Genomic DNA, 22,578 nt, shown 5'->3' with positions numbered 1-22,578 from the left:
TGGGTTTTGTTTGCTATTTTGGCTTGCATCACTCCTGAAGACAGTTGCACCAGTATGATTGTTTGTTTATGAATGATAAGCTCTGTAAAATACACTGAAAACCCCTTCCATTTGTGCTTCTGTTTGTTTTGCTGCTGCTCACTTTTTCACAACTTCCATTACATTAGCCATTTCTCCTTCTTTTTCCTTGTTACGGCCTCACAGCCTCACAAAATGTTTTTGCATTTTATAAGGTCATTAAAGGTCAACTCTTTTTTCTGCTCCTTGTTGGATTTGTTTGCTCATCACCTGTTTGCTGGAGTTGGCAGCGGTTCACCTGCCCCCATGGCAAAAGTTCCAAACCTAATATTGCCCTTAATGATAAATGGCTAGATAACAACAAGTTAAACATTGGTAGCAATAGCTTTTCTTTTTCCTCAAGTGAAGAAAAGCGGTTTTCCGCGTTATTTAAGGTATGTCACTCGCTCAATAGCCAAAGTCTGATATGAGTTTGAGTTCCCAGTGTTTCAATCAATAAATTACTATGCATAAGTATTTTTCATATGTTCTTCAAAACCAAGAATTCTAAGCTGTTTAGATGACCTAATTCGCTTTTAACTTCACTTTAGAGAAACAAAACGACAAACACTTAGGTGAACACTTTAGACAAACCCAATCAACTACATTTAACATTTATCTCTTTGTGTGCTTTTGCCTTTTTACTCTGAGCTCTTTTGTATGTATCTCTCTCTGAGCAGTTGTTCATCTCATAGTTGTATGTTTTTTATCAAGCTGGTGTTTGCTATTACTTTTTAAAATTTTTATAGGATGGCTTTTTCATAGTTATTTGTCATACAGATTTTTTTCACACACAATCATTTAAGTTTGCATAAGGTCTCACTTTCATTTTTGTGCACTGTTACTCCTTTTAATTGTTTTTATAATGTTAACAATCTATTCTCATTCACCAACACTCAGTCCGCACTTTCTATGATCCCGAGACCCAACCACTACAAAACTCTCTGAACAAAAGTCTGAAATTTCCAACTATGCAGAACTTTTAAAAGGCATCATCTTACCTTCAAAACGTGCGCTTCTGTCAATTTCAGCCATCACACACAGAACAATGCAGTTTTTAGGTGATCTGTCAGTTTGTGCTGATAACAGTGTGGGTCCACAGACAAAGTTCCCGTAGTACGGGCCACCGATAAATGTCGTTCCTAAATCCCCAGTCAGCTAGTTTTAAAATTAATCATTCAAATAGAAAATGATGATGCAGACTTCAGAATTAATAGAAGAGAACTGCTGGTCAATCCTTTATTGCAGGTTAACGTTAACAAGAATTACAGAGTCACCATCCGGAGTCATTCTGGTTGAAAAGATCAGTGGAGTCCTACATGAGACAGGAGACCTCATCACAGAGACAGTGAAAGCCGTCTGGACAGTGCGTGGTGCTCTGTGTTCTCAGCTGTGCAGCGCTACAGAAGATTCAGAATATTCAAACAACGCGTGCATGTTTGAGGGACCTGCTAATCTAACCTAGTGTCTGGCTCATACTGGGACTTCTTCACAGCTGTATGCTTTCACTGCACATGGACATCAGCATTACACTAGTGGCTGTTAGAGACACAGTCTCTTTGTCTGAATATCCTTTACCTTTGTCTATTAGTTTGGTCTTTGCTCTATCTGATGGAAGTACACCTACCTCTCTCTCATTCACACACATCTTTCACACACTCTCTTTGTGTGTTGTGTTCTGTGTCTGTGTGTGTCTGTCTGTGTGTGTGTCTGTCTGTCTGTCTGTCTCTCTCTCTCTCTCTCTCTCTCTCCCTCCCTCCCTCCCTCCCTCCCCCCCCAGCTCTTCTCCACTCCTCCTTCTTTTTCCACTGTATAACCCTGTAGAGTTTAGAAAAGGACCTCACGTCTGTTTTTGAGTAAAGCCTGTTTCTCTGGTCTGGGGAATCCCTGCAGTTCTGCTGCTGCTCCACCAGAGAGCGCACTTGCAGCAGTCTCAGAGGTGCTCGGCGCTGAGCGCTAACTTCACCTTGCTTCACATGCTCTCTCTCTCGTGCATATTATATAGACCTGTGGAACACTTTACCTTGTTTGTGAGTTACTTTGAGTAAGAATTACAACACATCAGTCAAATCATGTTTTTCATTTCCTGCACTTAACTATCAAATCAAATTTATTTATATAGCACTTTTTACAACAGATGTCACAAAGCAGCTTTACAAATGTCCAAGTCCAAACCCTCAGTCAGCAAACCAGGGTTGACAGTGACAATTAAAAACTCCCTAGAGCAGGAGGAAGAAACCTTGAGAGGCATCAAGATTCAAAGGGGGAGGAACCAAACACACTAAATCTATCCTCTTCTGACTGCTATCTGTTCATAAACTCTTAGAAAGCTTAGATCAGCCCTGGATGGCCTACCTAACATTAAAACACCAAAATAGGCATCATAGTATCTCACACCCAAAAGTATTTTACATTGAAGTAGGTATAATGTAATAAGTGCAATGCAGTCACTCATTTGTGGGGCGATCCAGATCCAGAACTTCCCATTCTCAGGAATGCAGGCTGCTCTCACGTCTCAGATCCAGAACTCTGCGTGGGTGTGTGAGTGGAGCAGGGGTGCTTCCTCTCCACTGGTCTGTGTCTGGACCTCTGCGTGGGTGTGTGAGTGAGGCAGGGGTGTGTGAGTGGTGCAGGGGTGCTTCCTCTCCACTGGTCTGTGTCTGGGCCTCTGCGTGGGTGTGTGAGTGGTGCAGGGGTGCTTCCTCTCCACTGGTCTGTGTCTGGGCCTCTGCGTGGGTGTGTGAGTGGTGCAGGGCTGCTTCCTCTCCACTGGTCTGTGTCTGGGCTTCTGCGTGGGTGTGTGAGTGGGGCAGGGGTGCTTCTTCTCCACTGGTCTGTGTCTGGGCCTGCAGAACAGCTGGTGTGCTGCCTCACGTGGGTCTTGAAGTACAGACATCTCCACCTCCGCTAAGACAAAAATGGACATGGACACACAATTTCTTTACATTACCCATCTCTCTCTCTCTCTCTCTCTCTCTCTCTCTCTCTCTCTCTCTCTCTCAGTAGAACATAGTTAAAGACTGTTGAAGCAGACCGAGATCTTTAATTTGTGGACATTCAAACCTACAATATGACAAGTGGTGACTATTAAACAGCTTGTATTCAGTTTGAATCACTTGGGTGGAACCTAGCCAAGGCTGTGCTAGTCGTTACTAAAGCCATTTTCCTCTGATAGTAGTTTGGTAAAAGTACAAACTTACTCCTACTATACACACACAATCACGTTAGAATAAGTGTTGATGTGTTGCGTTTGGTGCCTTCCTGGAGTTTCCATCTCAGGTGAGCAATCACCAGCAGAAAAAGAAGAGTCAAAAAAAAAAAGAAGGTTCAGCAGGAGTTTAGCCTTGTGTTATGACTCTCTCTAGGTGGTGAGGTCGCAACAGCACTGTGAAAATATTGGTAGCAGGATGGCATGTGGAATGATTAATCACTGGACTGAACTGGCAGACGAGGTGAAATTTTGTGTATTTCAATGGATGAGAGACCACCAAATCAAGATCCTATCATGGCCAGCCCAATCTCCAGACCTGAACCCCAATGAAAACCTCTGGAATGTGATCAAGAGGAAGAAGGATGATCACAAGCCATCAAACAAAACCGAGCTCCTGGAATTTCTGTGCCAGGAGTAGCATAAAGTTACCCAACAGCAATGTGAAAGACTAGTGGAAAGCATGCCAAGACACATGAAAGCTGTGATTAAAAATCAGGGTTATTCCACCAAATATTGATTTGTTGACTCATCCTAAGTTGAAATATTAGTACTGTGTTGTTTATAAATGATTATGAGCTTGTTTTCTTTGCATTATTTGTGGTCTGAAATTTCTGTAACTGTTTTGTTATTTTGAAGATTAGTCAATTTCATGTGTCCGAGTTAAACTTTAATGTCTTGACTGATCATGTCCACCACCAATTAACAGTTTATTTGATTTGACAGCCTCACAGGGGAAATGCAAAGTAGCATTTAGTGTATTAGTGTTGGATGGTTGCTGAAGTCTGAAGGCCTCTTTTCACTGTATTGTGAATATTTTAGCGACTTTATAACAGAAACCACCAAAAGCTGACCAAATCTATAAAAAAGATATAAAAAACATTCAAACCACTGTTTAGACTTATATAACGAATAAGAGTGGATTTAGAATGGATTCCACATAATTCCTGTCACATATTTGTTACGGAAAGATGGATGTGTGTGTGTGCTCCAGATCCACTGCCAGGATTTCCACCCTGATTGAGACTCCGCCCCTTTCCTTGCCGGCTTTCCCAGCCAACTGTGTTGGCTATTTAAAGGCCCCTCCCAGGAGAGAGAGAGAGAGAGAGAGAGGGAGAGAGAGAGAGAGAGAGACAGAGAGACAGAGAGAGAGAGAGTGAGTGAGTGAGATTGAATGAATGAATGAATGAGTGAGTGAGTGTTTCCTCATTTTTGGACTTCGTCTTTGGCTTCGCCCTTCCTACTTCCGCAGTTGTGTATATATACCTATATACATATATATAGATTGTGTAAATATGGTTTTTTGGTATTTTGGTGTTGGACACTGGTGGTAGGGAGTGACTGCTATTTTTGTTGGGCGTTTGTTTGGTTTCTGTTTTTGTGTTAGGGAGTTGTGTTGTTATGATTAGTTAGTGTGTAGTTTTATTTAATTAGTCTGGGTTTTGTTTGCTATTTTGGCTTGCATCACTCCTGAAGACAGTTGCACCAGTATGATTGTTTGTTTATGAATGATAAGCTCTGTAAAATACACTGAAAACCCCTTCCATTTGTGCTTCTGTTTGTTTTGCTGCTGCTCACTTTTTCACAACTTCCATTACATTAGCCATTTCTCCTTCTTTTTCCTTGTTACGGCCTCACAGCCTCACAAAATGTTTTTGCATTTTATAAGGTCATTAAAGGTCAACTCTTTTTTCTGCTCCTTGTTGGATTTGTTTGCTCATCACCTGTTTGCTGGAGTTGGCAACGATTCACCTGCCCCCATGGCAAAAGTTCCAAACCTAATATTGCCCTTAATGATAAATGGCTAGATAACAACAAGTTAAACATTGGTAGCAATAGCTTTTCTTTTTCCTCAAGTGAAGAAAAGCGGTTTTCCGCGTTATTTAAGGTATGTCACTCGCTCAATAGCCAAAGTCTGATATGAGTTTGAGTTCCCAGTGTTTCAATCAATAAATTACTATGCATAAGTATTTTTCATATGTTCTTCAAAACCAAGAATTCTAAGCCGTTTAGATGACCTAATTCGCTTTTAACTTCACTTTAGAGAAACAAAACGACAAACACTTAGGTGAACACTTTAGACAAACCCAATCAACTACATTTAACATTTATCTCTCTGCGCTTCTGTCAATTTGAGCCATCACACACAGAACAATGCAGTTTTTAGGTGATCTGTCAGTTTGTGCTGATAACAGTGTGGGTCCACAGTGCTTTTGCCTTTTTACTCTGAGCTCTTTTGTCTGTATCTCTCTCTGAGCAGTTGTTCATCTCATAGTTGTATGTTTTTTATCAAGCTGGTGTTTGCTATTACTTTTTAAAATTTTTATAGGATGGCTTTTTCATAGTTATTTGTCATACAGATTTTTTTCACACACAATCATTTAAGTTTGCATAAGGTCTCACTTTCATTTTTGTGCACTGTTACTCCTTTTAATTGTTTTTATAATGTTAACAATCTATTCTCATTCACCAACACTCAGTCCGCACTTTCTATGATCCCGAGACCCAACCACTACAAAACTCTCTGAACAAAAGTCTGAAATTTCCAACTATGCAGAACTTTTAAAAGGCATCATCTTACCTTCAAAACGTGCGCTTCTGTCAATTTCAGCCATCACACACAGAACAATGCAGTTTTTAGGTGATCTGTCAGTTTGTGCTGATAACAGTGTGGGTCCACAGACAAAGTTCCCGTAGTACGGGCCACCGATAAATGTCGTTCCTAAATCCCCAGTCAGCTAGTTTTAAAATTAATCATTCAAATAGAAAATGATGATGCAGACTTCAGAATTAATAGAAGAGAACTGCTGGTCAATCCTTTATTGCAGGTTAACGTTAACAAGAATTACAAAGTCACCATCCGGAGTCATTCTGGTTGAAAAGATCAGTGGAGTCCTACATGAGACAGGAGACCTCATCACAGAGACAGTGAAAGCCGTCTGGACAGTGCGTGGTGCTCTGTGTTCTCAGCTGTGCAGCGCTACAGAAGATTCAGAATATTCAAACAACGCGTGCATGTTTGAGGGACCTGCTAATCTAATCTAGTGTCTGGCTCATACTGGGACTTCTTCACAGCTGTATGCTTTCACTGCACATGGACATCAGCATTACACTAGTGGCTGTTAGAGACACAGTCTCTTTGCCTGAATATCCTTTACCTTTGTCTTTTAGTTTGGTCTTTGCTCTATCTGATGGAAGTACACCTACCTCTCTCTCATTCACACACATCTTTCACACACTCTCTTTGTGTGTTGTGTTCTGTGTCTGTGTGTCTGTCTGTGTGTGTGTCTGTCTCTCTCTCTCTCTCTCTCTCTCTCTCTCTCTCCAGCTCTTCTCCACTCCTCCTTCTTTTTCCACTGTATAACCCTGTAGAGTTTAGAAAAGGACCTCACGTCTGTTTTTGAGTAAAGCCTGTTTCTCTGGTCTGGGGAATCCCTGCAGTTCTGCTGCTGCTCCACCAGAGAGCGCACTTGCAGCAGTCTCAGAGGTGCTAGCGCTGAGCGCTAACTTCACCTAGCTTCACATGCTCTCTCTCTCGTGCATATTATATAGACCTGTGGAACACTTTACCTTGTTTGTGAGTTACTTTGAGTAAGAATTACAACACATCAGTCAAATCATGTTTTTCATTTCCTGCACTTAACTATCAAATCAAATTTATTTATATAGCACTTTTTAACAGATGTCACAAAGCAGCTTTACAAATGTCCAAGTCCAAACCCTCAGTCAACAAACCAAGGGTGACAATTAAAAACTCCCTAGAGCAGGAGGAAGAAACCTTGAGAGGCATCAAGATTCAAAGGGGGAGGAACCAAACACACTAAATCTATCCTCTTCTGACTGCTATCTGTTCATAAACTCTTAGAAAGCTTAGATCAGCCCTGGATGGCCTACCTAACATTAAAACACCAAAATAGGCATCATAATATCTCACACCCAAAAGTATTTTACATTGAAGTAGGTATAATGTAATAAGTGCAATGCAGTCACTCATTTGTGGGGCGATCCAGATCCAGAACTTCCCATTCTCAGGAATGCAGGCGCTCTCACGTCTCAGATCCAGAACTCTGCGTGGGTGTGTGAGTGGAGCAGGGGTGCTTCCTCTCCACTGGTCTTGGTCAAAGTCTGTGTCTGGACCTCTGCGTGGGTGTGTGAGTGGGGCAGGGGTGCTTCCCTCTTCACTGGTCTGTGTCTGGACCTCTGCGTGGGTGTGTGAGTGGGGCAGGGGTGCTTCCTCTCCACTGGTCTGTGTCTGGACCTCTGCATGGGTGTGTGAGTGGTGCAGGGGTGCTTCCTCTCCACTGGTCTGTGTCTGGGCTTCTGCGTGGGTGTGTGAGTGGGGCAGGGGTGCTTCCTCTTCACTGGTCTGTGTCTGGGCCTGCAGAACAGCTGGTGTGCTGCCTCACGTGGGTCTTGAAGTACAGACATCTCCACCTCCGCTAAGACAAAAATGGACATGGACACACAATTTCTTTACATTACCTCTCTCTCTCTCTCTCTCTCTCTCTCTCTCTCTCTGGAGAACATAGTTAATGACTGTTGAAGCAGACCGAGATCTTTAATTTGTGGACATTCAAACCTACAATATGACACGTGGTGACTATTAAACAGCTTGTATTCAGTTTTAATCACTTGGGTGACACCTAGCCAAGGCTGTGCTAGTCATTACTAAAGCCATTTTCCTCCCATAGTAGTTTGGTAAAAGTACAGACTTACTACTACTCTTACTACTACTATACACACACAATCACGTTTGAATAAGTGTTGATGTGTTGCGTTTGGTGCCTTCCTGGAGTTTCCATCTCAGGTGAGCAATCACCAGCAGAAAAAGAAGAGTCACAGGTACAAAAACTCCACCACAGAGGAACCAGGCCGGTACGTGTTTCAGGAGCACAGCCAGCGATGACATGGCTCATCCCACAGCTGAAATGTTCTCTCTCACTATGTGTGTGTGTGTTGTGAACTTTGGGCTCCATGTGAGTAACCTGTGATGACCTGCATAGATTTAGTGTTTGGTTAACCTCACTCAGCCCTTTGCCCTACAAGACTGCACTAACATGGCAGTAACAGCTTGGCCAAATTGCAATAAAATGTGTTCTGTCAGTTCATTAGAGTACTCCCTGAATGAATCAGCCTTTAGTTTATATGTAACCACATTTATTGAGTATATAGAGATTTAGATGGACAGTCAGTTTATCCCAAATCTCGCCAAATCAAGAATTCCACACATTATTTTAATACCCTATATATCAACAATTATATCTAAGGAAGGCAACTACAATAGTAAAACATATTGTATGTATGAATGGACATTCGGTCTCTCAGAATATCCAGTGAAATGATATAATGTATTCCACCATTGCACATATGGTATTTGATGCATATTCCATCTGTGATTGCTACACTGTTCTACATTTGGTCATTTAATACATGGAGGGCTTTTACTCATTTCTGTCATTGTGTCTCCTGGTTCTGACATGGCTCATCCCACAGCTGAAATGCTCTCTCTCTCACTCTGTGTGTGTGTGTGTGTGTGTGTGTGTGTGTGTGTGTGTGTGTGTGCGCGTGCGTGTGTGTGTGCGTGTGTGTGTGTGTTGTGAACCTTGGACTCCATGTAAGTAACCTGTGATGACCTGTTTAGATTTAGTGTTTGCTTAACCTTATTCAGCCCTTTGGCCTACAACTGCACTAACATGGCAGTAACAGCTTGGCCAAATACTACACTGTTTTACATTTGGTCATTTAATACATGGAGGGCTTTTACTCATTTCTGTCATTGTGTCTCCTGGTTCTTCCTTTCCTGCATCTGGCTTGTGTCTTAACTCCACCCTCTGAGGACTAGAGAGAGACATGCAAGGATATAATTTGAGGACAATCGTGTCAGTCTGTACCACTCATCAGCCCATCAGAGAAACAAACGGCAGTCTGATCATGTCCTCTTTGTGTTTTAAGTAAATAGAATCGGAAACTGAACACTGAAACAGCAGCAGTGTGTTGCTTACGCTTTTCTCCTAAGCACTGAAAGGAAATTGTAGGGAGAAGTCAAAGTACAAAAAGAAATCTCAAGGTTGTTGGAATTTTGTGTATGAAGTGCTGACTGTAATATGGTTGTCAGCCTGTTTGGTGCAGCTGTTGGGTAGGGCAGCCTGACAAAGTGATCACACTGTGTGTTTTCATGGCTTTGCATTGGTTACTACAAGATCTCCTGGGTCAAAGGTCAAACATACTGTAGGGCATTGGAAAATATAGATGTTTCTTTTTGTTTCATTTTAGAGGGTTTTATTATTTTTAATTTAAACTTAAACAGTGTGTTGATCAAGTTAGTCAAAGAGTCCTTTAGTTCAACTTGCCACAAGTTTCTGTGTTCATATACTTAACTGTTAGATGATAAAACATGACAAGACACCTTTGTGATATAAGACGTATTCAGTGGCATTGAGAACTGACCAAAAAACTATAAATATAAGCAAAACTGTAAGAGTCATTTAGATTGAGTAACAACAACAGTGGGTAATGGTAGCTCAGCGGTTGTGGTGCTTGATTTGTAATCGGAAGGTTGCTGGTTCAAGCTCCACCACTGTTGCGCCCCTGAGCAAATTGCTCAAGTTGTATTCTTATATAATTGTAAGTTGCTTTGGATAAAAGAGTCAGATAAATGTAAACAGTCAAAGAATAAAATTTATGACATAGCTAATAGAGTAATAAACTGATTCCAATGAAATAATTTTCACATTTAAGTATTATGCAGTGTTCTGCAATATCAAGGTCAAAGAATTGGGGTTTTTTATAGTATTAACATGGATGTAAGAAAATGTGTTAGTTTCTCTGTTAGGAAGCCCATGAATCAAACATTCAATCTCTGGAAGTTTAGAGAACATCCCTGCCCACTGTGGAAGATCTTTGTGATCTGTTCTGTTTTTAAATAAGCAAGCTGTTTACTTTGGGTTTATCACCTGCACCAGGTATCGCTCTGCTATTATATTTGTAGTGTGGTGTCCTTAATTTCGGAAATGTTTCTAATTCTATTTCACATAAATACAAACACAGAACAAAAAAGGAATCTAAACACTATGAAAGGGCCACATTCCATCCCTTACTAGGTTACCTGTCTTGTCATACTTTACACTTTACATCTCCATGGAGATGGGCCTGTGGCTGTAATGACTTACATACCAAGGAGACAATATTTCAACATATGGATGGTGCAACAGACGCGTTTGGACAAGCAGGTTCCTGTTTTGCGAAGGAGTATTGCAAAGGCTGGATGTTGAGCAATTGACAACAGTGCTAAGTTGATCCTCAAATTTAAATGGACTATCAAAAATAAAGTTAAGATTGATTAAAAAAGGATAAATAAAGTTACACTGGGACATTCTTGGTGTTAACCCTCCACAATCTGTTTCTTTTTTCAGTCACTGGTATTTTCTCACTCCTCATTTTCCTTCTTTAGATGTTTCCATCACTTGGCACCGTCACATCTATTAGCACTTCTGTTTTCTGCATCTTATCCACTATCACAAGGCCTGCTTGTTTCGCCACTACTTCCTTATTAGTCTGGATCGGGTTCAGCAGGAGTTTAGCCTTGTCCTATCTAGTTTCGACAGATGAGTTGTGTCATGAGTTACAGAGTGATGTATGGATTCTACAGAAGGCAGGAAGTCTGGTATAACTAGATAGTAGAATGAGCAAACTCTCACTTGCATCTAGATTGTATCAGGTTCACTGGAAAGACATGTTGTTTCATCAGAGGTGTGCTTTTCTTCCCCAGAAGAGAAATGCATACATCCCTGCTATTCACAGTTAACCTGCCACCTGGATATTAAGGCTAATCAGGCCTATAGAAGGTAGACTAGCCTGACTTCACTGCCCACTATGAATCAAGGAAATATAGTTGCAATGTAGAAATCATAATAGACACTTTGATTTTTAAATGAAGAGCAGAATTTATGCACAAAGAGAGCCAGTTTAAGACCAAACCAGATTAATTGTTAAAGAATCCTGAGAAAATGCACAACGTAAACTGTTCTTGTGCTTCAGATGACCTGCTCATGAGAAACCCCTGCATCAGCTCGACAGCCCAACACTAACTGCACAAGCAAAACTGTTCAAAATGGTTTCTTTTGATGCCACTGTGACAGTAACAAGTGCATCTGAGATTAATCAAACTTCAAAGACCAGGTGGCCTTTCTTCAGAACTTCTTTCAGAACTTCTGGTTTTCTTCAGATCTTTAACTGATAAGAACTTTAACAGAGACTTTTAGCATCTAAAAGGGCTGTTCTTGCCATCACATTATTACTTTCATGATATCATTTATGATATTCTGTTTTTGTACAAATTGCATTAAATTTGCAGTTCCATTTTATCACTCCCATCTTACTGTGTGATTGTGAAAAAGACACAATGGCAAACACTCCTTAAACATAAATTAAATTGCATCATATTCCTCCCACGCATATCCATGACATAAAAAGACCTGTGTCCTGTGTTAATGAGTGTCCTGTAGATGTCTTTGTATAGTAAACATCTTCAGACACAAGGTTTTGTCCTTCAGGAGTTTGTGGGATACACAGATATAAACTTCACAATTGACCATTTTCAGCTGAATGTGGAAAGTCAGTAATGTCATAGATCTACAATGGTGCAAAGTGGATGATTGTATCATATTTACTAAATGGATTAAATTTATTAAGAACGAAGCAAATAAACAAATAAATATATAACGTGACAAATCTGAAATAGGCGGTTTGTGGCAGTCCAGCACAACTTCATATTTGAATTATCTATAGGACTTGATAGAAAAAATGTAAGAAATGCATCCCTCAGCATGTCTTCCAGCGAACCTGTTGACACACGAGGTGCAGAAGGTGTCGCTTCTATTTTCTAGTTAGACTGGTCCTCCTCACTTTTGTAACAATATGATATCTGAAATAGGTCATTGTGGCAAGCCTGCAAAAGGTTTTGTTTAAATAATGCACAGGACTTTATGGGGAGGAGGGATTAAATTTCTGGTGTATTTCCTATATTAACCTAAAGGCAAAGGAAACTTCCTTTTTCTTTATCTTTCATCACCTTGTCTTGGGTTTCCTCAGACCTTTGACAGCAATTTCTTTCTGTGTAAGAGGCGGGGTGTGCATGGTATAAAGGTTCTCCAGTGAGACCTCAACACACTCAACCAGCAAGACGTACAAAGAGTTACAGGTAAGGTTCCCTTCTTAGTATTTGCACATTTTTTATTTTAGGTTCACGAACCAAAACATAGTCCAGTTGTTCTGTTTGATGATATCATTCTAATCTCTTTTACTGAATTATAGGATAACACAGTTTACAAGTCTTCCCTGGTCTTACATACAATGGCTAACAGCAAAGGCAAGCTTTAAGTTATTATTTTCTTCAGAGTGATTGATTGTACTTTTTCCAATTCTTTAGGACATGAGAAGGTTTAGACATTATACCAGCATGGTTGTTTGACCACATGTTTCATTCAAATATGTTTTAACTGAATCACAGAACTTGTGCCAACCAACTCCGTATGGAGTCCAGGATTCACAGAGGAGCTTCTCCCAACTTCTAAGCAGATATCCCTGCTGTACCACATCTCCTACCTGTGTCTGGCTAAGTTTCCAAACTTGGAGAGGCTCCTCAGGAAGCGTGCTGTGGAAACCCAACTTCTCTTTGGATCCTCTGAAGCTCTTCTGCTGAAGGTATGGTGTCAATGTAGGGTGAGATCTCTGGTCGTTTCTGTCCGTCAGGAAAAAAATTATTTAGAATTAATTCATAACAATCAATGACTGTATTGTGTAAAACACTGGAATCCAAAGTTATAATAACAGATTTGATGAACAGAATGGATATTCTAATGAACTTACAGCAACACTTCACCTTAAAATATCAGACATAGCAAAAACATATCAAACTGAAAGTTTTAAGTTTTCTTATTAGAAAATGTGTTAATAAATTATTTTGCAAATTAATATAAAGCGATATTCAAAACTACATGCCACCATAATTAACATTAGCCTTAAAAGAGAAATATAACCAACTGAAAGCATTCTTATTAGTAGAACGCTACATTTTCAGAATAACAAAATAAAGTCAGAACTCTGGAACCAACCTGTCCAGGAACTGAATCAGTGACCTCTAAAACACTAAAGAAAATGTAATGAAATATCCAATAGATTTAAATAGCTGATTAACTAAATATATAAAATGAACAAACCAAATATTAAAAATACAAAACGATTTATTTTGTACAATTTCTTTTGCTCCATAGAACAAATGTGATTATTTCAAAAGGACTTTCTCACTGTCATAATGACACATTAAATAAAATTATAGCCTTCCCGTTTGGAAAAAAAAATTTAATTCCAGATTGAAATCCAAATCCTTAAAATAACACAAACAGTTTATTTTAAAAGTTCAAGTTCAAAGTTCAAATTCAAAGAGGTTTTATTGTCATTTCAGCTATATACAAATACACAACAAAAATGAGACAGTGTTCCTCCAGGACCATAGTGCAACATGAAACAACAGTGCAACAGACAACATGCTACACAAGTGCAAACACTCCAATATAGTGCAAAAATGTCATTAAATAAACATTAAATAAACAATAATAAATACAGAACAGGACAAATACAAAATGAGTAGACAGTGCAATTATTTAGTGCAGTACACAGTACTGGGCATATGTAAAGCGAGTTGTGCATAGGAATCAGTGACATGCTACCCTGAACATAGCAGTCACCAGTAGCAGCCAGAACAGTTCAGAGTACAGTGCTGGTTTAGTACAGTACTCTAGCAGCAAGTAGGATAATGTGCAAGACTGCAACAGGAGTGCATAGTTTATTTGTGTGAGGTTTGACTTCAGCACTAGTCCGATGCAAAACAATGTGTGAGTGTGTGTATAGATATGTATGTATGTATGTGTGTGTATGAGTGCGTATGTGTGTGTGTGTGTGTGTGTGTATGTGTGTGTGACTGTGTATAAGCATGTATAAAAGTGCCGATTTTGGAATCTGAATTGGAATTGTAGTTAGCCAGTGTTCAGGAGTCTAATGGCTTCTGGGAAGAAGCTGTTGCACAGTCTGGAGGTGCGGGACTGGATGCTGCGGTACCTTCTTCCAGATGGCAAAAGGGTGAACAGTTCATGTGAGGGGTGTGTGGGGTCTTTCACAATGTTGGTGGCTTTCCGGATGCAGCGTGTTATGTAGATGTTCGTGATGGAGGGAAGAGAGACCCCAATGATCTTCTCAGCTGTTCTCACTATTCTCTGGAGGGTCTTGCGGTCAAAGGCGGTGCAGTTCCCAAACCAGGTAATGATGCAGCTGCTCAGAATGCTTTCTACAGTATCTCTGTAGAAGGTAGTGAGGATGGGTGATGGGAGATGGGCTTCCCTCAGCTTCCGAAGGAAGTAAAGATGTTGCTGGGCTCTCTTGGTGGTGGAACTGGTGTTCAGGGTTCAGGTGAGGTTCTCCGCTAAGTGAACACCAAGGAACTTGATGTTCTTGATGATCTCCACTGAGGAGCCGTTGATGGTAAGCGGGGAGTGATCTTGCCTTGCTCTCCTGAAGTCAACAACCATTTCTTTTATCTTGTCAACATTCAGATACAGGTTGTTGGCCTTACACCAGTTCACCAGTTCTCGCACCTCCTCTCTGTATGCTGACTCGTTGTCTTTGTTGATGAGACCCACCACGGTCGTGTCAGCGGCGAACTTGATGATGTGATTCGAACTGTGCATCGCTGCACAGTCATGAGTCAGCAGTGTGAACAGCAGAGGGCTGAGTACGCTGCCCTGGGGAGCACCAGTACTCAGTGTGGTGGTGTTGCAAGTGCTGCTCCCAATCCGGACTGACTGAGTGAGGTCTACCAGTCAAGAAATCCAGGATCCAGTTACAGAGGGAGGTGTTCAAGCCCAGTAAGCTCAACTTTCCAATCAGATGCTGAGGAACAATGGTGTTGAATGCTGAACTGAAGTCTATGAACAGCATTCTTACATAGGTGCCCTTTTTATCCAGGTGTGTGAGTGCCAGATGAAGTGTGGTAGAGATGGCATCATCTGTAGAGCGGTTGGAGCGGTGCGCGAACTGCAGGGGGTCCAGAGAAGGGGGAAGCTGGGTCTTGATGTGTCTCATGACAAGTCTCTCGAAGCACTTCGTGATGATGGATGTGAGTGCAATGGGACGGTAGTCGTTGAGACACAACACCACGGGCTTCTTAGGCACGGGGACGATGGTGGTGATCTTGAAGCATGTTGGGACCATGGCGCAGCTCAGAGAGATATAGAAGATGTCTGTCAGGACATCTGCAAGCTGGTCAGCACATTCTTTGAGCACACGACCTGGGATGTTGTCTGGTCCAGCAGCTTTCCATGGGTTAACTCCACGCAGAGTACACCTCACATCAGCCGCCGTCAGGCACAGCACCTGGTCGTTTTGCGGAGGGATGGGCTTTTCTGCTGCAACGTTGTTCTGCGCTTCAAACCGTGCATAGAAGTCATTCAGTGCATCTGGGAGGGTGGCATCACTGTCACAGGAAGGTGATGTTTTCCTGTAGTTAGTAATGGCCTGAATGCCCTCCCACATGCGCCGTGTGTCACCCGTGTCTTTGAAGTGTCCATGGATCCTCTGTGCGTGTGCACGCTTTGCTTCCCTGATCGCACATGACAGTTTGGCTCTCGCTTTTCTGAGAGCCTTTCTGTCACCTGTTCTAAAGGCTGAGTCACGGGTGCTCAGTAGCATGCGCACCTCAGCAGGCATCCATGGCTTCTGGTTGGGGCATGTGGTGATGGTCTTGGAGACAGTAACATCATCAATTCACTTGCATAACATATGATCAATGGAAGAAAAATGAAATAAATGAAGATCACAACTGACAGATGTTCAGTAGTAGAGGTTTTGTAACATAATAGCATCTGTTTCTATATTTGAAGAGCATGTAATCAGAGCATGTTCTCTGTTAGCTGGAAGTTTGCTTTTACATATCAGGAGAAAGAGTTGTGTAAGATGAGACAGACCCTCTGGCTTGGTCAAAAGTCTATAAACTCCTTCCTCTTGGGGCTGATTATCATAACAGGTGGAGTGATAATCCCCACCTCATTAGGTGAGGCAGATGGGGTTGATGGTTCCGTGTAAATTCTTCATGTTATTAGGAGATTGATGTGATCTGCTGTGTATTCTTATATGATCAATCTAGACAAAGAGTTAAAAGTACTACAGCTACAAGGTCACACAGTGTTAGAGTACATTAAGGAAAAAGGTTTAACCAATCAGTATAATCAAATTATTTCACCACTTCAATAAACTATTCACCTCAGTGCTTCACAGCACACCAGTAAACAGTTAAACAGTTAAAATGTTTTACAAGAGAGTCATAATACAAGCTGCTACTCTACTGCCTCAGTAACTGACGCTCTAGAACAGAAACCGTGATGATCTTCAGTAATCAGACCTGCTCAAGTACCACAGAACCAATATGGAATTCAGGAAGTGAGATGTTTGTAATCACATCACCATAAATATCTCTGAATCCTTAATGAGCTCAGTAACTGTGTTGTAGCCAATATGTCCATCACATGGAGGAACAGCAGCAGCAAAGGTCATATAAGGTGGGAGGTAAATGTTAAATTACATTCTGCATATCTTATGTTATTCCTTCCACCACAGTGTATGGGCATCAGTCAGACCCTGGTTTCATCACTGTTTCCAATGCTGATACATGCTATTGAAAAAAACAAACCAACACTGGCAGTAAAGTACCTGGAAAAAGCAAGAACCTGGATTGATGAACTTATTGCAGATGCGGACAAGATGGTGCAAAGGTAACAACATGTATTTTTTGCAGCCTAGATCACCATGATGTATAGAAATGGTGTGAAGCAGTGCTGTTCTGTTAGTAGAGAAATGCATGTCAGATTAATAGTTTGAAAGTTAAATAATTATTAGCTTTTAGAGTTCTTCAATTTCAGTTTTATTCTGGTGTCTGTGACGCCTGTGCTGATGTGAAGATTGATATGTAGTACTTTAAAGCTGCACTATGTAGATTTTTAGAATTGGCGACCACTCTGGTGGAAGTATGCAACCGCATGAATCATGAGCATTTTGTAAAGTGGGTTGTGCTGCCTTCCATTTGCCCAAGTGAATTTATCTGATGATTGCGAGTGCATTCATGTTGAAGGAGTGTTCACAGAGAATTTGATCAGATCTCTCTGGAATGCTCTCTCAGGATGTAAGTGAATTATGTAACTTACTCTTGTAATCATCCAACAGATACGCTACAGCCTGGTAGCACAGGCATAATGTTAGACAAGTTTAATTTAAAGCTATAGTTGCATACATGAAAGGAGAGAGATGGTAGCACTGGAGATAATCTGAGAGATTAAAGGTTTTCCTTGTTCAGACATAAGAGGACAAACTCTGAAACAAAAAAGACACTGTCAGCAAAGTGATTATATAATAATATTAGCGAATTTGCCAGCTAACATTGGCTACATAGCTAAAACAGCTTAACATTTACCTTGTACAATACACAAGATAACAATAAATTCCTAATCAATAACAAATTGCTTGTTTGCTTGCTAGCTAGCAAACCACCAACATAATGTACCTGTTCAGCAATCAAAAATAAACCAACATTCCTGAACCCCTGCAGGCTGTTGACACCCCTGAAAAGTCAACACAATGTGTAGGAGTCACATGCGGGTAATGCTGCAGAGGATGACTGGGGTTGCCGTTCTGATGTCTCCATATGAGGCAGTATCTCTATCCTTCAATTCACTGACTTTCAGCACTGTACACATGCACAGGTATATCAGAACTGTGAGCCACGCCCCCTGTAACATTACTCAGGGAAACGGCCAATCGAGCCGGACCTTGTTTTTGATCCTGTGCGTGTGATTCGTTAATTCATAAAAACATCTGATGTGGTTCAGAAAACACTTGCCAAATCCGCCCCAACAGTTCAGAATCTGAATGAATATTTCATGCTTTATAGGGTGACTTGCAGAAAGACACTATATTTTAGCAGAAGGTTTTTCCTCTTGGCTTAGTAATGTGACTTCTTTCAATTTTAACAAACAAATGTTACCTAGTGCAGCTTTAATGACACAGTGACATAGACTGATAACAAATACCTGGAATCTTCTCAACCTACAGACACACAAAGTAAATGAATGTTGACTATTTTCACACTTTTAATATTTAGCTATGTTCAACACAACGAAGATGTGGCCACAACTACCAGTGACATCATCACTGAAAAGGCAAACACTGAGGCCAAGTCTGAGCAGCTTTCCAAGGAAGTTCAGGAAATGGAGGGAGCTATAAAGACCCTTGAAGAAAAGCTTGCCGGAGTTAGGAACGAGCTTGAAGACACCAAAAGGAAGATAGATGCCAAAAACCTGGAACTTGAGAGTTATGTAAGGGACGTGACAAGCAAAAGCTCAGGCCTCGGAATCTTCGCTGCGATTGTGCCGTTCATTGGGCCAATCGTCAAGTCCATTTACGATGCCGCAACATCCCCCGCTGCTGCTGCAAAAATCAAAGCTCTTGAAAACCAGCTGAATCAGCTCACCTCTCAAAAGACGGCTCTGATGAACCAACAGTGGAGCATTGAGGTCCAGCAGATTGACTTACAGATGAAACTGGCCAAAGTAAAAATCGACAAGGGTGAGTGATGATTGGGTGATGTCTGCTGGATGACTGTTTTTGGTTATGTATGCTTGTCTGTCTGTTAACAGTTTTTTGAATAAGCTCATGGGTTCTGTGTGTAGTGTTACTGGACCAGTTCATCTCCACACATGTACATTAGTAAATGAGACTGTAAACAATCTATTTTTAAGAATACAAAAGTACACAGAGCTCTGAAAACACTTCCATAGCAAAACACTGCACAATTTTCCTGTCCTGTACTCATTGTTGGTTTAAATAAGCAGTCTGTGTTTCTGTTTGTGTGTACCAGGCTCTATACCCAGCCCTGTCCACCTGAACGAGGTCCAGCGATATCTGACTAAAATCCAGAACATTCTGATTCAGATCAAAAACTTCTGGCAAAAGGTGCACAGTATGTTGGGTGTCATGCAGAAAAAGACATTTGTTAATGAAGATCTTGTTGATGAACCTGAACTTAAAGAAGAATTTGTGAATTCAATCCAAAAGGCTTCAGAGGTAACTGATATATGAAACAGTTACAGTAAAGTAAAATTACAATATACAATGACATTTTTTAAAATTCAAAAACACTGCACATTAGAGTAATGCTTGATAAGTATATTGTGGAATCTATTGTTCATTATGTAAGTCAGAACAGTTGTCCAAATGGTTTTTGTATCTCTTTTACAGATTTGGTCAAATTTTGGTGGTTCCTGTGGTAAAGCTGCTGAAATATTCAAAATACAGTCCAAGGATGCCTATGCGTTCCTGGAGATTGATCCATCGTCTCTCTCAGACGCCGTGTGGCAGGAAGAGTATAACAGTGTTATGGGACAGCTACAGGAAATGAAAGTCTTGAACCAGACTCCAGCAGCCATCCAAAACTAAAGCACTAAATACTACTGTGCATTTCTCCTCTGAGGCTGTCAAATCAAATACTCTGTTAATTGGTGGTCATATATTGGTAATTTTTATAGATAATATTGATTTTCTGTATTTAGGTACAATCAGTCATTCCTTTTTTAATCAGAACTATATGACCTTGTAGTCAGTCATACACAATTTACAATGTATGTGTACCTGATTAAAATAGCGTAGCTTTCTCATTTAAGCCTCAAATCATTCAAGGCTGAAAAAAAAATCTTTCTCCTCTTTTAATTTCCCATAATGAACTTTACTGCCATGTGAAACTGGCCATTACAGCAGCTCAATGAATCTGTTTTTCAGAGCCACCTACTTCCAAATCTTTGTGGCCAGCGCTTGTGTAAATCATGAGGTGGCAGTAGATCATGTGTGAGGAGATCCAGGAGCATATAGACGCAACAGCTCCAAGTGCTCCAACTAATGTAGTAGTGTTGTAAACAGACCTGGTGTTGCTATGACAACTGTAGTATGACAGGTCACATGAAGCCACATAACATGAAAATAACACAAAATACCCATATCAGTGAAAGATTACCTTGAGTCTTTAAGAACAGAAGTTGCCTTTTTGGGAGAGTTCCACCATTAAACAGTATTTTATGCAAATTCCATCTGTGTATGTGCAACAGGTATCACCTTTTTTTAAAAAAAAAACAGCAACACCACCAGTACCAGGTCACACAAGTTTAATACAATTTAAAAACCATAACACTAAAACACACAATGAGTGGAAAATCTGGTTCTGAGTTTAAGCACAAATGGCTTCAATGACTTTTAACGTGGTCACCATCACACGTACATGAATCACTTCATCAGTACAATTCCTGATAAATATTTCCACACCACACCCAATAAAACCTTACATTACTGAAAAACTCAGAATCAGGAAATACTCATAGTGGGAACAAAAACGTGACTCAGCTCCCTGCACACAAAATACACAACAGATTATCCCACATCACGACAAAGTAAGCACAAAATCAACAAACAAAACACATTACATCATACTCCATTTTTACCAAAATTGCGTTCACCCGCTCAAAACGTTTTTACTTTTCCCACCGCCCTCCTTTCATTCAGGATGCAAGCTGCTCCCAAGTTGCCTATAAAACAAATACATCAGCACCTTAAACAAACTCGACTCCATACCAGCCCCGGGATCGGGTCACGTTAAAAAGAAAACACCCGAATCACTAACTGCTGCACCGCTGCTGTTTTCCTGTGTCTGTTCGCGCCGAATAGAACACTTTCCTAACCCGCACTTGCAGCCTCGACTATCTACCGACTGTGATGATCGCCACCTCATTCAAATGTCACTTAATGATGTCAAGTGACCTACAAAAAGTGGCATGCAACAGCTGGGGTGAATTGCACAGCGAGGACGGTGAGAAACAGGTTTCTGGAGGCAGGGCTGAAGTTGTGCAAAGCTAGAAAAAAGCCCTTCATCAATGAGAAGCAAAGAAGAACCAGACTGAAGTTAGTAAAAGACCATTACGACTGGACCGTAGAGGACTGGAATACGGTCATCTTCTCCAATGAGTGCAATTTTAAGCTTTATCCAACACCTGGTCGTGTAATGGTTAGACGGAGACCTGGAGAGGCCTACAAGCCAGAGTATCTCACACCCACTGTGAAATTTGGTGCAGGATTGGTGATGATCTGGAGGTGTTTCAGCCAGGCTGGAATCGGGCAGCTTTGTCTTTGTGAAGGACGCATGAATCAAGCAACTTACAAAACTGTGCAGGAAGAAAACTTGCTTCCTTCTGCTTTGACAATGTTCCCCAACTGTAATGGTTGTTTTTTTCAACAGGACAATGCTCCATGTCACACAGCCAGGCCAATCAAAGTGTGGATGAGAGACCACCAAATCAAGATCCTATCATGGCCAGCCCAATCTCCAGACCTGAACCCCAATGAAAACCTCTGGAATGTGATCAAGAGGAAGAAGGATGATCACAAGCCATCAAACAAAACCGAGCTCCTGGAATTTCTGTGCCAGGAGTAGCATAAAGTTACCCAACAGCAATGTGAAAGACTAGTGGAAAGCATGCCAAGACACATGAAAGCTGTGATTAAAAATCAGGGTTATTCCACCAAATATTGATTTGTTGACTCATCCTAAGTTGAAATATTAGTACTGTGTTGTTTATAAATGATTATGAGCTTGTTTTCTTTGCATTATTTGTGGTCTGAAATTTCTGTAACTGTTTTGTTATTTTGACCATTAGTCAATTTCATGTGTCCAAGTTAAACTTTAATGTCTTGACTGATCATGTCCACCACCAATTAACAGTTTATTTGATTTGACAGCCTCACAGGGGAAATGCAAAGTAGCATTTAGTGTATTAGTGTTGGATGGTTGCTGAAGTCTGGTCCAAAACTTTTGTTTTCCTTAGCTGTTCCATAAAACTGTCAGACTCTTTCTGCCACACGGCGTCTGAGGGATGATGGATTGATCTCCCAGAACAGATAGGCCTCTTTTCACTGTATTGTGAATATTTTAGCGACTTTATAACAGAAACCACCAAAAGCTGACCAAATCTATAAAAAAGATATAAAAAACATTCAAACCACTGTTTAGACTTATATAACGAATAAGAGTGGATTTAGAATGGATTCCACATAATTCCTGTCACATATGTGTTACGGAAAGATGGATGTGTGTGTGTGCTCCAGATCCACTGCCAGGATTTCCACCCTGATTGAGACTCCGCCCCTTTCCTTGCCGGCTTTCCCAACCAACT

At 40.8% G+C, this 22,578-nt stretch overlaps 1 protein-coding gene and 1 long non-coding RNA gene across 2 annotated transcripts; one reads left to right on the top strand and one right to left on the bottom strand.

The window, feature by feature from the left end:
- Positions 1–1,267: 1,267 nt before the first annotated feature.
- On the bottom strand, positions 1,268–6,534 carry LOC145659954 (uncharacterized). Its single transcript, XR_014126147.1, has 2 exons — positions 6,424–6,534; positions 1,268–1,684 (listed from the first exon to the last, which is right to left on the bottom strand). It is a non-coding gene; the product is annotated as an uncharacterized LOC145659954 (long non-coding RNA).
- A 5,842-nt stretch (positions 6,535–12,376) lies between these two features.
- On the top strand, positions 12,377–20,032 carry LOC145644913 (uncharacterized). Its single transcript, XM_081695373.1, has 7 exons — positions 12,377–12,464; positions 12,578–12,632; positions 12,774–12,967; positions 16,931–17,085; positions 18,468–18,931; positions 19,224–19,429; positions 19,604–20,032. The coding sequence occupies exons 2-7, from the start codon at positions 12,617–12,619 to the stop codon at positions 19,799–19,801; spliced, it is 1,233 nt and encodes a 410-aa protein (XP_081551499.1). The 5' UTR covers positions 12,377–12,464; positions 12,578–12,616; the 3' UTR covers positions 19,802–20,032.
- The last annotated feature ends 2,546 nt before the right edge of the window (positions 20,033–22,578 follow it).

Source organism: Electrophorus electricus, chromosome 2 (assembly GCF_041902795.1).
Source record: "Electrophorus electricus isolate QZ-2024a chromosome 2, ASM4190279v1, whole genome shotgun sequence".
Classification (NCBI taxonomy): domain Eukaryota; kingdom Metazoa; phylum Chordata; class Actinopteri; order Gymnotiformes; family Gymnotidae; genus Electrophorus; species Electrophorus electricus.
Note: the sequence above shows the minus strand (reverse complement) of the source record. Positions and strands in the feature narration are given on the sequence as shown.

Excerpts from the sequence above, each read along its gene's own strand:
- LOC145644913 (XM_081695373.1), top strand. Across the intron at positions 18,932-19,223 it reads CAAAGTAAAAATCGACAAGG|GCTCTATACCCAGCCCTGTC; the intron begins GTGAGTGATGAT and ends TGTGTGTACCAG. Across the intron at positions 19,430-19,603 it reads CAATCCAAAAGGCTTCAGAG|ATTTGGTCAAATTTTGGTGG; the intron begins GTAACTGATATA and ends TCTCTTTTACAG.